A 16,320-nucleotide genomic window follows, 5' to 3' on the forward strand; every position below is an offset into this window, starting at 1 on the left:
TAGGAGATGCGAATAGTCGCGAAGCTATTTACCTGGAATGCGTATCGAATAGCTGGCGTTAGTCTGGTTTGAAGGAGTATGATATGAGCGCTTGTCAGAAGGGACTAACATGTGGAAAATATGCTTTGATAAAAAGATATAAAAAATAAGTGTTTTGTGTTTCCTCTCATTCTCTCTCACTCTCTCTCCCTCTCTCTCTCTCTCTCTCTCTCTCTCTCTCTCTCTCTCTCTCTCTCTCTCTCTCTCTCTCTCTCTCTCTCTCTCTCTCTCTCTCTCTCCCCTTACTCTCTTCTCATATACAGCCATGGATCAAGCATACAGTTTTACAACGGATTTGAGACAGCGGCCAAATGTGCAAAAGAAAAGATCAACGACAGAATGTTGGTGATGAAGGTTTTTCAGCAAAACAAAAGAAAATCTGACTACATGAAGCCTTGCCAAATCCCTCGAAGCGAAATCATGTTACCGTACACTGCACAGGACATCATTAACACCTAACATTGCTGTACCCATACATGGAACAATAAATCACCACGCCAGTAAGTTCATACGTCAAATAATGCGGCACTATGTCAAACAATGCATCTTTGCGTCACATAAGGCGTCACACGTCTGAAGGCGTCGTTAAAGCCTTGTCAGTGCTCTCGGAACTCAGGCGAGCACGTTTTTACTCCGAAATCCGACAGTCGCCATTTGCAGTGACGTCATGTACCGAATATACGCCTTGGATTTTCTATAGACGCATGCACGCTGTAAAACTACGTGTTGAGATATTCGGTCCCAAATGACCAGGGCTCCGCCACTGGGGGGTTGGGGCTACGCATCCCCGCAATCAAACTGCCCAGCTTTGACAAAATACAAATACTTTTGTATCACCGGCCTTTGTCATCAATCTGAAACTAGCATCACCATGACCTGACCCTGACCTTGACCTTTGACCTGCAGGTGATCGCCGGCACCGCCTCGGAGGGCGTGCTTCGAGTGGGTGACGTCATCACCGCCATTAAAGGTCAGGACGCTACCTGTCTCAGCCACCAGGAGGCCACTGAGCTCTTCAAGAGCGCCGGCAATCAGCTGAACTTGGTTCTTGCCAGGTAGGTCGACTTGTGGGAGAAGGGAGGATGGAAAGAGAGAGAGAGAGAGAGAGAGAGAGAGAGAGAGAGAGAGAGAGAGAGAGAGAGAGAGAGAGAAGAGGCGAGAGAGAATAGAGGGCAAGAGTAGGTAGAGTAAAGAGCACATAAGGAGAGAGTATAGAGAGGGAAAGACCGAAAGAGTCAGAATTTAAGGCGAGAGAAGAGAGAGAGAATGAAAAGAGAGAAAGAGAAGAGAGAGAGAGAGAGAGAGAGAGAGAGAGAGAGGGGGGGGGGACGGTGCCGGGGCGTAGATGAGGACATTTTATACATTACCATACATTATCCATGTTGACATTGTGTGCTCTGATGGCTGTCTATGAAGCATGTTAACAGAATGCATGTGACTGTTAAAGCAGGAGAAAGAATGTGGAAAAAAGAGTAGAAACGAAAAGCCTATAAAACAGACAACGGAAAACGATATTAACAGAGAAAATTAACAGCAAGTAAAGTCGATGACATGGAGGCGATAAACACTATGAAGGTGGAAAGCAAGATGCAGAAAGGCGCAACGAGGAGAAGAGACAACAGTACCAAAAAAGTCACACCCGAACGACATTTTTGGCAACAGAACCCCTCTAGGCAATGTGCATTGTGCATTGCATATTCACCGTACACATTGACACAGTGGTACTCCGACACTATACATAGAGAGCAGCCCTTGATCCCCAGGCGTTTCCCCTGAGGAGCCGTGGAGCGGCTGACCAGTGGCAAATGTTCCTCCCCCTGGGATCGACCACTGAGAATATTGGCCTCATTTACCTCCCGGCGACCACCCCCAGCGGGGGGGCGAGGTCGAGGGGGTCAGTGGGGGGGGGGGGTAGTGGTGTCATCGCATTGGCGCCCAAATGTCACATCCGAGGTGTGGGGGCATTGGCGCTGATCGACAAGTGTTGCTGAGCAGTTTGGGCCTGCCTTAGGATAAAATAAGTACAAAGAGCGACATGCGTACCATAAAGATGATAAAAAGCTGTGTGGTGGTCTTATGATGTCAAATATGTTTTTACATATAAGTTTGTGGCGGTGAATTGTTGTATAATTGTTGTATGTGTGTTACCCGTGCTCAAATTCCACAAATTTAGCGAGCCAAACCAGTTACTATTGGCTGAGTATAGATTAGTTTCCAGATCGGCATTCCATTTTATTTCACAAGTAGTTGAGTGGAAAATTATGAGGAAAGGCTTTCCTGTGACAAGGAACAATTCCTTTTAAATTTTAATCATTTTAACTTCATTCAGAGCCACCATTGTTGTCGACCAAGGCTGTTTAGCAGCTGTCTCTGTAAGAGAAATATTTTGATTTTTACACATTCATGTTTGATAAAAGCTGCAAAATGATGAAATCAAGCACACCGATTAGTTGATATTTGGTTAAGTTCTTTTATAGGTCATAAGGTAAAGAGACACTAGCTACCAACATCGGGCCAAGAATGATGCCACAAAATAACACAATTATCCCACAGTTTTGTCTCAACAAATCACATGAGCCTGACCTAGATCCAGCTGTCATTGTGAAAACCGGGCCACATTCGTATAGCTACGCTCCCGCTCAGCTCGGTTTCAATCAAATCTGGCCATACGCTGTCGCTACATCGTGTTGCCAGGCCGGTTCCCTCAAACTCGCCTGGAAACCGAATCGATCCACCAACAGACAAGCCCAGGAAAGTAGACTTAATTTAAGGTCAGTGGCTCCGTCGCCAGCAATTGCAACGAACAAAAGCCTTCACAGGGGGCTACGTTAGTCAGGTTTTTCAGTAAGATGACTGAATCCACGGTGACTATACTGAATCGATCCTCCAATCCCTTGTGAAAGCAGATACTAGAGAAGTTTTCGCCAGAAATCTTCAGGCGACCTGGCTGTTAGGGTCGCTTGCTAGGCAAATGAAATATGAGGAGCGGGGCTTTTCCCGGTGAAATGTCATCTTTTATGTGTCACAGGAGAGGCAATTGGCAGGCTTTTGTCTCATAAATGACACGGTTTATAGTTCGTTTTTTTTTTTTCAAAAGGACGCTGGCTCAAAGTGCATTACCGAAGCTCTCACGTGAGTTTTGGCAGCTTCAGCGTCTGGCTAAGAATTTCTTACCGAAAAAATATCCGATTTCAAATTGTGCACGGTAAGTACCCGGAAATTGTGTCCTGAAAAATTAGCATACTATGATGACGTCACTGGTGGCAGCAGGCACCCAATATCCGTAAGATGGGACAAACTTTTGACGAATTTGGGGGATATTTCGTTTTTCACTGTTGCCGAGGTTATAATCGAGTAAGCGGTTTCGTCCATGATAGTTATACGTTACACTGCAATACAAGTTCGACAGCATGACGTCACCACTGTTCTCATATCTGGCTCCAAAACGCACGTATGGAAATAATCAGGAATACTTCACATGTTAAAATAAGGCGACGTTCGAGTTTCTCTGGTTTAGTTCAAGGCCGTATAAGTTAGGTAAGATCGTCCGGGCTCGCTAATGTTACAAATCTGCAGCACTACGGTGACGTCACCGGAGCATACGCTCCCTGGCTCCATCCGGACCCTGATGCGGCGGCTGCAATCGCTGCTAATCGAAAAATTACTTGTGCAATAGCGCTTTTAAATGACTTTAAAAAGGGGGAAAATATGATAGCAAAATAATTATGGTGCCTTCCACGATCATTCTGTGCGCCGATGGCGCATTTTCAGTGTCCAGCACTCTAGTCGCCCTCGACGATAAGCCATTGCGACGTCCTCAATCCTCATGCGGTACTGGCGCCCAGATTTACAATTTTATATCTCTTTGTGGGTGAAGATGCACCCACAATCCTGAAATGCCGGATATCCACTCCCAATCTCCTGACCATCTAGCGCCCTCGGCTCACCTTTAGCGCCCTTCTGTCTGTTCGGCGCCCTTCTCGGCCTTCAGCGCTCTCCTGGCCTGTCGGCACCCTCCTAACATTCGGCGCCCTCCGGGCAGACCAGTTAGCGCCCTCATGGACATTATCACACAGCATCCTCCTGATCTGTCTCGCCCTCCACACTTGTCAGCGCCCTCCTGACCTGACAGCGCCTATCGTATTATAGCGCCCTCCTCACCGTACAGTGCCCTCCTGACCTGTCGCCATCCTCCTCACTGTATAGCGGCCTCCTAACCATGCAAAGCCCTCCAGACCGGCGCCCTCTACGTTCAGCGCCCTCCTGACAAGTCGGTGCCCTTTTCACCGCAGACGGCCCTCCTGATCTGTCGGCGCCCTCCTGACCGTACATCGCCTTCCTCACCTTGTCCGCGCCCTCCTCTTTATACAGTGTCCTCCTGACCTGTCAGCGCCCTCTTCACTCGTATAGTGCCCTTCTCATCGTACAACATCCTCCTAACCATGGGCGCCCTCCTGACCTGTCCGCGCTCTCCTCATCATACAGCGCCCTGCTGCCTTGTCGGCGCCCTCTTCACGGACAGCGTTCTCCAGATCTGTCGCAGCCCTTATCACCGTGCAGTGCCCTCCTAGTCCTGACCTGTCAGCGCCCTCGCCTGTCGGCGACATCTTCGCGTTCAGCGCCCTCCTGACCAGCCTGCGCCTTTTGCAACGCATAGCGCCCTCATCACCATGCATCGCCCTCCCGACCAGTCAGCGTCGCCGTTCATCGTACAGCACCCTCCTGACCTGTCGGCGCCCTCCTCACAGCACAACGGCCTTCTGACCGGTAAGCGTTGTCCTCACCAAGCAGACAATGTAACACTTGACAATAAGGAAAGCGTTAAGTAGCCTATGCTTAACCCTCGCCGGCACAGGCCACTTTGCGTCATTCGACGGCACAAGGGGGGGGGGGGTACGACCCCCCTCGCGTTTGGCCCCTGATTGAGCTAGAGCTTCGCGGAAAAACGAGCGTGTTGCCCGTCACGAGAGGAAGCCGATGATATCCAATTTTAAGATCCTAGGTCATCGGGTGACCTTCTAGGTCAGGTCAATGACCCAAAAATCAGGAATATCGGGACCTGTTAGAAAGTCGTAAAGTGTGGCTGCTATGGAGTTCTCCGGGGTGCTTATCACGAATATCGTGTTAGTTTTGATCAGAGATGATGTCTTTAAGCATTTAGACCAGGTCGGGTCAGGTCAGGTCAGGTCAACCGGTAGAGGTCGTGACGGGTATTCGTAATACGTGTCAACCGCCTCTGACAGCTTCGTAACATGTTACGAAGGCACCAAAATTACTTTGTAAATGTTCAAATGGTTGCTAAATTCGAAATCAGCTCCAAAAACTGGCCTAGAAAGATGTAAAACTCGAAAAAGTGAACCGAGGTCACCAAAGGTCAATGACCTGACCTGACCTTCAGGTGACCTTGACATCCACCCTAATGCATAAGAGCAACATCAAATCACATGTTTGAACGTTTGAAACCACGTAAAGCTTGCAAACGCGCGGCTAATGCGAGCCGACATACGCCGAATCGCGATTCCGGCCAAACATGGTCTCGGAAAGTAGGTCACAGGTCAAAGGTCATTTGGGTCAGGGTCATGAAATTTTCAGGATAGGTGTACAATTGATCAATGCGAGGGTACTGAAAGTTACGTTGCGATCGGCCGCTTTTTACGCTAGTTATTCGCGAAAAACCTTAGGGGGGGTTGCATCAACTCAACTCCCTGTGCCGGCGAGGGAGTTTAGGCGCGAAGTAGTAATGAAGCAATTTCCGGAAAGTAAATGGATGAAAACGTTTCCAGCGTTTCCGGAACGTTTCCGGAAAGGAATTTGTTTACAACCGTGACCCTCAAAATCGTATTTAAGGCCAAACTTGCGGGGAAGGCCAGCTGACAAGTGTACGCCCCGGTGACGTCACGGGTAATGTTAAACAGTCGGGCGCCCGGCACATAGGAAAGCTCGGGATGACAGCCCCCTGGTTTAGTTTTTGCTCGTTTTGCTCGCTAAAACGAGTGCTTTTTCGAAAAACATACTTGGAGCCAGAGTCCTTTTGAAAAAAACGAACTATAGTTATTTTAGAGTGCATTCCCTGATCTACAAGGTGTGATTTGACAAGAAAATTGAATCAATTTAAATATAAAAGCTGTAACATTCTTCACGCATGCAATGCAAATTGACATCAAACGCTTGTCTAGAGAATCACTGAACACAGTTGCTTGTACATCTCTCAAGAAAGCTACCTGCGTCCTGTTCAGGAGGGAGATCCGGGAGATCAAGTTTACCTCTTTAATTTTAAAAGCCGACGACCCGTCATCCGATCTTCGTGTTCTTAGTGGACGACTCTAGGGCATATTCGATGCATTTATTTAACGCAAGGTGTTTGAACAGTTTTCATTCAACACTCGCGCGTGTGGGTGCGTTTTTTCAGCATCTAACGTATAGAAATGACATGATCCACAGTCGTTCCGTCCCCATTCCAGCATTGCTGACAGTCTTAATTAAGAGAAAAAGGGTTCAGAGGCTCAGGGGCGGATCCAAGGGGGGGGGGTCACATGGGTCATGGCCCCCCCCCTTGAGGCCCGGGGGCCCAAAGACCTGCCAGGGGCACCACCGGCCTATCAGGGGTATCACAGTCCTGACAGGGGCACCACAGGACCACCAGGGGCACCACAGGCCTAGCAGGGACACCACGGGCCTGGTGCCCCATGGGCCCTGACAGGACTGTAACGCCCCTGACAAGCCTGAAGTGTCCCCGGCAGGGACGTGGTGCCCCTGACAGGCCTGAGGCGCCCCTGCAAGGCCGGTGGTGCCCCTGGCAGGCCTGTGGTGTCCATGGTAGGCCTGTGGTGCCCTTGCTAGGCCTCTGGTGCCCCTGACAGGCTTGTAATGCCCCTGGAAGGACTGTGGTGCCCCTGGGCCCTGACAAGCCTGAGGTGCCCGGCCATGACAGGCCAGTGGTGCCTTGCTAGGCCTGTGGTGCCCCTGGCAGGCCTGTGGTGCCCCTGGCAGGCCTCTGGTGCCCCTGACAGGCTTGCGGTGCCCTTGGAAGGACTGTGGTGTCCCTGGGCCCTGACAACCCTGAGGTGCCCCTGACAGGCCCGTGGTGCCCTTGTTAGGCCTGTGGTGCCCCTGGCAGGCCTCTGGTGCCCTTGCTAGGCCGCTGGTACCCCTGCGCCCTAAGAGGACTGGTGCCCCTGAAAAGTCTGAAGTGCCCCTCGGCAGGCCCGTGGTGCCCCTGACAGGCCCAAGGTGCCCCTGCGAGGCCGGTGGTGCCCCTGGCAGACCTCTGGTGCCCCTGGCAGGTCTGTGGTGCCCCTGGCAGGTCTGTGGCGCCCTTGGCAGACCTGTGTTGACTGGTGCCCCTGCTAGGTCGCTGGTGCCCCTCACAGACCTGTGGTGCCCCTGGGCCTTGACAAGCCTGAGATGCCTGGCTATGACAGGCTCGTGGTGCCCCTGATAGACCAGTGGTGCCCTTGCTAGGCCTGTAGTGCCCCTGGCAGGCCTCTGGTGCCCCTGCTACCCCTGCGCCCGGCTGAGGACTATGGTGCCCCTGAAAAGCCTGAAGTGCCTCTCGACAGGCCCGTGGTGCCCCTGACAGGCCCAAGTTACCCCTGCAAGGTCGGTGGTGCTCCTGACAGGCCTCTGGTGCCCCTGGCAGGTCTGTGGTGCCCCTGGCAGGCCTGTGTTGACTGGTGCCCCTGCTAGGCCGCTGGTGCCCCTCACAGGCCTGCGGTGCCCCTGGAAGGACTGTGGTGCCCCTGCCCCTAGGGGTGCTCATGGGCCCAACAGGCCCGTTGTGCCCCTGACAGGCCTGTCGTGTATACTTGCTAGACCTGTGGTGCCCCTGCTTCCTGGCGGGCCTGTGGCGCCCCTACAAGGCCGTAGGTGCCCCTGACAGGTTTGTGGTGTCCCTGGAAGGACTTTGGTGCCCCTGACAAGCCTGAAGTGTCAAGGACAGACCCTTTAGACGCCAGGGTCAAGTTCGTCGGACTGACAACGATTCGCTTACCTGATAACGTTCCTGGTAAGTACTCACTACTCAGCGTCCACAACATATATACACATAGCACATTCATATATACTTGCTTACAATTGGTAAATGTGGTTGTGGCAAAAGTTAAGATACTGACTAAAAATAAAAATTAAAAAGAAAAAAAAACTGAAAATGGGGGCACCACCAAAATGAAGTGGACGAAATCCGTTGAGTTTTTAATTTTGGGTATAGGTAGGGGCACCACTTCGATTCATGACCCTCCCCTTGGAGTTTTCCTGGATCCGCCCCTGCAGAGGCTCAGGTAGTAAATTTCCACAATGGTATGCATTTCTGAACTAAATATATCGCGTAATTGTTTCGTTGCAATCCGGTAATTTTCATTCCAGTTTTTGTGTTCACAGAAATGACCAGGCCCATTTGAATCCATACAAGTGTGAGAGTTAGGACATCTAACTAAGCTAAAGAAAGGAACACAGCTGACAGCTTTTAAGAGATGTTCATGTGCAAGGAAAAGTTGTCAAACTTAAACAACTTCGTCAAGCCGTACACCTGTTTGTGCCCTAGGGCCTAGCATTTCATTCATGGACGGTATCCATGCATTTTAATGAGATAAATCATCCAAAATTAGCCATGATTTAGCACAATGCACAATGCACATTGCAGCACCTCACATCTATAAAATCCAATCAATAGGAGCAGCCATGTGTCTCTGTGCGTACTGCAATGCATTTTATACAAAGGCACATTTCGGGCCCCATCGAAATAAATAACAAAATTGGGGGCTAGAAGCCCAGCAAAAAAGGCCGTCATGGGCGAAGCGACGAATCGGGTCGCCGAAGCACTATCAACACTACATCCATAAATAACATCAGAGGAAGCTAAAGAGTCAGAGGACGCTGTCTTCCATTTTCACTATACGGGCATACCAATCGTGCACTTTACCGCCACTGGCAGGTGGAAAACATGCCGCCCCATTCCATTGGACCCTGGCCGAAGAAAATCCTGGATCCGCCCCTCCGACAGATATCCGGTTACCAAAACCAGCCAATTATGCGACATTGTTGTGCTTTCTGCTGTGGGAGGATGGCAAATCCACGCCATAAATACCGAAGAAGATTGGATCCGGCTATTGCACTGATTACCAAGGTTGTTGAGATGCAGTTATTGGCGAAGGTAATGCGCAGCTATATTGTCACGTGCAAATGGGTTGACATATAGTGACAATCCCGTGACAAGGCACGTGCGTGCAAAATATTTTGTACGGGTGAAGAATGTCATGGAAGATTCTACACCATTTTTGTTTAGCATTAAAACGTAGACTTTCAATTTGCTTATTTTGATGTTATTTATTCACATTGATGTTCCAAGTTGTTACATTGCACTTACAGCTGGGTTAGAAAAGTACAGCTGCGAGAGGAAAAGAACTTAACATCATTCGATTGAAGTATAGCTCTACCCTTCACAGCAAAATTTCGTTAGCAGCCAATTTCAGTCCCCGAATTAGCATGCAACGATCACCTGAATAGTCTTATCGAGCCAAGCCAGTTAACCAGAACCGATGGGTATGCGCTTCTATAGGCACTGATGGATAGACTAAGAGCCTCTCCAGTCTCTAAATTTCATTACACATCAAGTTAGACTGCGTACCACGCACGAGGCAAGCTTAACTCAGCGACGGAAACCAGAAAGTCCAGCATTTCAACATCTCTGCCTCCAATGAAGACCAATGAGTACTTTGGAGCTACTTTGTTTCCATTTTCTCCGAAACCCCCACATCACACGGTCTCCTAATCTCCATATCTTGAACTAGACATCTCAAAGTTAGCTACTGGCTACACGTGGTGTCTGACACTGAGTACCTCGGTAAGCAAACTTCTAAATGACTGGCAGACTGCTTGACATGGAGTACGACGTGAAGCCAATCACGGAGCTGACAAATTTGTCAACTGAAGAGCGGCGTTTGCGGGGTTAGTTGCTGACGCCTGTCCAGAAATGACACTGATAAATTACGTGAATAGTGACAACTGTCAGCACGAACTACCCACTTCCTTGGTAACTGGAAACTACTTGGCTTATCTAAACATAAAATAAGGCGGGCCGGGTGTTTCTAGGACTATTTTCAATTGTTGACGATTTATGTTTTCGTCTCACAGGCGATGCTGTTAGCACGACATGTGGAATTTATCAGACATGTCATTAATAAAGCGGCGGAAATAATAAAACAAGAAGAAAAATATGATTTTAATTAAAGGCTTGGACGTCAGACATGCTGAGTCCTGAGTTTAAATGGGTTCAAGGGCACTGACAGTCTAGCTGCCCAGAACTTTGAAATGACTTTGTGATTGTCGGTAGATCAGGTTCTAAACTACATAGAGTAAGGGCCTTTAAACGTATTCAACTGGAACTTCCGATGCCCGTAAAATTATTTGAAATATTCATTAGTTTATAGCATACTAGAGTACGATGCCCGAAACTCAGTCATTCGAGGCGTAACAGAAAATGTATGCCCCTTGTAGTTGATAAAATGAAAAGTCTTGCTATATAACTTAATGTGCCGCACAGTACACAATGCACAGCTGTGTCGATTGTCGGCAGTCGGTATACCCATCCGACAGCATAACAATGATAGCATTAGCATATACCTTATCATGATAATTCTCAGCTTTAATTTACTTGGATTGTTAGTGGGTAGGCGTTTGGCCTCCATTATTACACCTTATGTTCGCCCTAGCCTACACCTTATGTTTAACGTGAGAGCTATAAACAATATTTGCATCTCTTCTTGCTGACCACTGACCAGACCAGCATTTCGGCGGAATGGGGAGGGCACCGGGGCACCGTACCCCCTTTGATTTTGGCATTTTAACATAAGCCCTATGGGCGCTGCATGGAAAGAATGGGACCAAAAGTCGGCAGTGCCCCCCCCCCCCCCCCTTTAATCAGTAGCGGCGGAACACCTTCAGTTAAGGGGGGCACTGCTGACTTTTGGTCCCATTCTTTCCATGCAACGCCCATAGGGCTAATGTTAAAATGTCAAAATCAAAGGGGGCACGGTGCCCCGGTGCCCTCCCCGTTCCGCCGCCTATGCCTTTAATTGAAGGTGTTTCGCCGCTACTGGAATCAAGAACACTGCAGAAAGCTGCCCAAAATCACAGCTCGTAGGGCATCTAGCGAAAACTGCTGAACCAGTATCTCCGCTGTCTGCCGCGAGGTGTCAGGCTAATCGCTGGCATTGAGCCAGCGGGCCCACTATTGATCCTGACATTGGAATCGCGAAACAGTGCCAAGACAGGTGACCAGCTGTGCCCTGGGGCGATGGGCAGAGCGAGGGGCGAACTGCAGCCAACTTTCGGAGAGGTGACCCGGTCATCACCTCTGGGGGGGGGGGAGCAATGAGGTCACGGCAGCTGCGAGGGGGGGGGAGTCGACAGGGGGGATTGGATGTCACTTGCCAGTGACCCACAAACCCGGCCCCGTCAGCAAAAGATCGATGAACGAGACTTCAGTGACGTGACAAGGCTAAATCAGACGGGATTTGTAAACTGGAATAAATTTGATAACAACGATCGAACGCTATCGGTAGCAGATATCACCGTCGGGAATTGGAAAGTGGTGGTGAATAATGCGTCCAAGCTTTGTGATGGCAGCACGCAGCACTTTATTGCGTCAAGAATAATGCCTTTGATGAACTCGTCAAGCCTTTTATTGGCTGGAAGCTCCTAGTACAAAGAAATTTTCAAACTTCACCTTAAACATAATTGGGCATGACTTTTAAAACTGATCACTTAAACTGAGCAGCTCAATGATCAAATTTTTACGACATGGATATGTATTGCAAAAGGCATCCTTGGGGTATGCATACGCATCTTGGGGTATGCATACGCATGCCGGATATCTACGTTTCCTGAATGCTAGACTCTAGCTCGAAAGTATCATTGTCTGTGATTCTCATCAGTGCCTACTGCCTACCCCGTAACCCCAGTCCTCAACATCTTGTTGACACAAGCATATCGTTGTTTCTGTATTTCAGAGGAGTGTCTAATGGCACTCCGGGCACCCCGGGAACTCCTGGCACTCCCCGAACTACGATGGTAGACGGTCCTTTCGGAAAAGGTCACTCCGCTCAGCCGAAACCTAACCAAGTCGGGAAACCACCTGCCCGAAAATTTTCCGACGTAAGTTTCTCACACGTGACCTGGCGATCCCCCCCCCCTCCCTATTGCGCACGCTACCTGTTGAGAGATTGTGCTGGCTTTTAGTGTAGAAGTGATGTTGGCTTTTAGAGCACAGTTGGGTGCTTGTGACGTCATACCTGACGACATGTGACCCTGTTCGAAAACTGGATAAAACCAGTTTTGTTCGATCTGTTTTGTTACGCTTACAGTATAGCTTAGATGATAACAAAATTATTACTGGAGTGCATGCCACTGTCAAAGACATTCTTAATCATACGAACTTGCAGATAGTTATGTAGGTGATAACCTGCGATTTAGTAGAAGGCTCGTTGTTTAGGTCGCTGTGGAAGTGAAGACCGACACGACTTTTGTCTGCTTGTAGCATCTATCACACCGTTATACGACCACACATATGAAATATCCAGCTAAATTTGAATAATTTGACCTAATTCTAACTTACTCATTATGTTTTAGCGACGGCTTCAGTATCTCGTGCCTCAGTCCTTTAAGAATTTTCAAGTAAGTTGGGTTTAAAACACATCGCTCGGTTTGGATTGTAAATAAGACATTCTTAATGCTTTCATTAATTCTGTATTTTTGGCGACATTTTTCGCATCTTCTAAAAAAAAATCATTTTTTACTTTGATATACGTACTTTCGCATGTTTCTCTTCTCTTCGCTCGCGCGCTGTTGCAATATTGTAATGCATTTTGTTGTTTAAATTGTTAACCCTCGCCCGCACATGCCATTTTCCCATCCTAGAACGCACATGGGGGGTGTGGTTGCCACCCCCCCCCCGCGCCATTTCGTTCCTGTTGGAGATAGAGCTTAGCGGTAAAGACCAAAAAGATTCTTTGGGAAGAGACAAATCCAATGATGCCCAGTTTTACCTTCTCAGGTCAGTCATTGACCTTCCAGGTCAGGTCAAACTAAAAAATGTTGCTGTTTTGGGTCACCGTTTGATATCAAGTGCGCTGCTTATCATATACCGATGACGATGCCGTTTTCTGGTGCCAAGCCAGCTAGAACCTCTTTCTCACACTACCCGTTCAGGTTTTTGCTGCTGAGGTCATTTCAGGTGAAGTTAGGTCAAGATCAATTATATGTGTTTGTATGTCTGTGTGTGTTAGGGTGGCACTTAATTTCGACTTTTTTAATTTCGACCGGGACGGGTGGCCATTTTGTTCTACCTCACGAAAAAATGATCTGTATGAAATTTTATCAAAAAACATTTATATTTAGAGGTAGCTCAATGGGGTCATACTTGCTGCATATTGACAAAACGTATATTGTAACGGGGATTCAGATGTGTATCGCGCCTTTCCAAGCATTGTCATATTTGAGCTGTAACACGTTTAAATGAATGATTGATGCCTTCCTATTTGTTTCATAACCACAGTGTCTCTCGCCGCAAACGCGCTGTGACGCAATGCGTGATTCAACCAATGGCCGTTCAGCGTAGTTTAGCTTATTTTGTTCGGTGACGGTAGCCCGCTGCCAGGCGTGTAACTTCAGCTCTTCTCTCGTATTACGGTGGTTGGGAAGGGTCACGAGACTGCTAGCACTTACCGGGGTTACATGAGCAAATAAATGCGTATCAGGAATGGTTTTTCTTCGCTGAGTATTGTGATCCGATTGTAATACGCATTTATTCTGCTCATGTATTCCCGTTTACTGATGCGCAGGGGGACACTGCCAGTGTACGGCCACAGGGCAGGTCTCCGTGTCTTCGTGATGTCAGGGAGAAGACGTGCACGTGAAAAAGATAAGTTGTATTTTGCTAAGCCATTTCAGAACATTTTTCGCTAGCCAGGCTCAAATTGACAGGCCGCAACAAACGCTGTTCGAGAATCCCTCGATGAGTGAGAGTAAAGGATTGAGTGAAAGCGCTCAGTTTTGACACAAGTGCATCGAACACCAGCCTCAATACAGGAGCCTGCACGATCATCGAGCAGCGGCTCGAGCAGGACTTGCTCCACCTGACTTGCCACGACATTTACGAGTTTGTTCTATAAAAGACACTTTCAGCTTCAGCCTGCCTCGGCCCGTCCAGCGGCCCGGACGTTGTTTTGTTTAAGCGCTTCCATAAAAAGTGGGCGTCTAGATGGAACGAAGCCATAAACCTTCAAAAACTGTGACATATCCCACCTCCACAACCCGCGTAATGCTCTTGCACAGTTCGGTCGTATATCCTTGACCGCCAGCACTCACGCGACAACCGTGAGATGCTAGAGCTGGCCATCACTGTCCTCGGTGGTGCACCTTTACTATAGCTTCAGTCTCTAGCAAGTCCACGGAAGACTTCGTCATATCACAACTGGCTTCACAAGCTTCTTCAGCATCCTCGGTATGGACAACGACTTCCTCTTGAAGGATTTGATTCTTTGGGAGGTCAAGCCATTCTACAACGCCGTCATGCGCTACATTAGGTCATTTCACGCCGTCTACGACTTCTCGGAACGAGGTATTTTGTTGATGGCCAGGAAATCGATCTGACCCCCACGAAGGATAAAGACTAACAGCAGCTCCTCTTTTAGGTCGTCGAGGAGCAAAGACGCAAGCATTCTGACATACGCAAGGCGATCGTAACTTCTAAGTAGGCAAGACTAGCCGACGAATGATGTGTACAAGTGTTGGCTGATTACGGATGATACCGCTTTCTCTTTTCATGGAGTTGTACAGTAAGTTATGCATACCTTCAAAAGAATTATGTGCCTCATATGTACCTATATCTGAGCTTTAGGTGCTGAAACGTCTCGATAAAGTCTTGGCAACGTCCAATGTCATTGTTAACCCACGAGCCGCTGGGGGGGGGGGCATAAAGTTGCCCCCCTTTACGTTTTGTGAAATATCTCCGAAACCTGATGAGCTACGAACGTGAAACTTGGCATAGCTTCAAATGAATACCTAGGCAATGTTTGAGGAAAGTTTGGTGGTTGTAGTACCTAAGATGACGTCACAGTGACGTCATAAAGTTTTGTCGTTTTCCGATATGGACCGTTTCTGATGACGCTGAGCATGAAACTCAACTGTAAATGAACTAGACAGCACCTGCTGTCATCCTAAAACATCTAACTACACTTCCATCTAGTTTCTGACCAATAATCGACCCCTTATATTCGGTTCCATATATCTGATGTATCGTGAGGAATATGAGAGTCGCAAATCTATAATTTCACCTATGACGTCACTGTGACGTCATTTTAAATGGGATCGACACCAAATTTGGACACAACCTCGGCTAGGTATTCAGGAAGATGTGTGCAAAGTTTCGCTTCTCTATCTCCTCGCGTTGCGACGATATCGTCGCAGAAGTAAAGGGGGGGCAACTATATGCCCCCCCCCCCCAGCGGCCGGCGGGTGGCGCGGAGGCCCAGCGGCCGCCGGGTTAACATCAGAAATACACGTGAAAATTAAAATTTCGGCAAAGTTGCGTTTTTTACGAAAATGTGAACTTTCACCTGGTTGAGCTACCTCTAAATAAACATATTTTCCGAAAATATTTTACACACAACGTTTTCTCGGGTGGTAGAACAGATTGGCTGCCCGTCCCGTTGAAAATTCTCAAAACGAAATTTTAGCCCAGTTTTAGTGCCACCCTAGTGTGTGTCTGTGTGTATACTGATGTGTGCACCGATTGTTTATGTGTCCATATTACATGAAATCATGATCTGAGAAGCTTTTACCAAAAATGCAGTCAAAAAACTTCACAAAAAGTAAATTCCAAATAGTAAGAAAATTAACCTCACTCTCATTCTATCTAAATTCTTAAAGTAAATTCCGGATTCGAAATAATACAAACTTTTTGAGAAGCTTTCGGCATTGCGCCATCATCAGCTCTCAGGAGAGCTGATGATGGCGCAATGCCGAAAGCTTCTCAAAAAGTTTGTATTATTTCGAATCCGGAATTTACTTTTAGATAGAATGAGAGTGAGGTTAATTTTCTTACTATTTGTTACAATGTCTCTCAAGTTAGCGTTGAAACATATTCAAAAGTAAATTCCGCTTGCCTAAAACGCAATTATCTTAGATGACCTAGGTTAACCTTGACCTTGACCTTGACATCTGTACATTGTCGAACAACATGTTCCATGATAGGTGGGAGGTAAGACTGGTAAAAAAGGCCGAAAT

The 16,320-nt window shown here is 48.0% G+C and overlaps 1 protein-coding gene across 8 annotated transcripts in view; it reads left to right on the forward strand.

Moving 5' to 3' along the window:
* Positions 1–481: 481 nt before the first annotated feature.
* Positions 482–16,320, forward strand: part of LOC122375426 (BAG domain-containing protein Samui-like) — a 56,396-nt gene continuing 40,557 nt past the window's right edge. For 2 of the 8 annotated variants that reach the window (XM_043354804.1, XM_043354808.1), the window contains exons 1-3: positions 521–539; positions 946–1,094; positions 12,045–12,189. In XM_043354804.1, the coding sequence (XP_043210739.1) occupies positions 12,103–12,189 (87 nt within the window). In that variant the 5' untranslated portion in view covers positions 521–539; positions 946–1,094; positions 12,045–12,102. Of the gene's footprint in view, positions 540–945; positions 1,095–12,044; positions 12,190–16,320 lie in introns of all 8 variants that reach the window. The other 6 variants (XM_043354806.1, XM_043354807.1, XR_006255390.1 and 3 more) reach the window with 5 other exon arrangements.

This window comes from Amphibalanus amphitrite, unplaced genomic scaffold (assembly GCF_019059575.1).
Source record: "Amphibalanus amphitrite isolate SeventyFive unplaced genomic scaffold, NRLGWU_Aamphi_draft 001836F_arrow, whole genome shotgun sequence".
Lineage (NCBI taxonomy): Eukaryota > Metazoa > Arthropoda > Thecostraca > Balanomorpha > Balanidae > Amphibalanus > Amphibalanus amphitrite.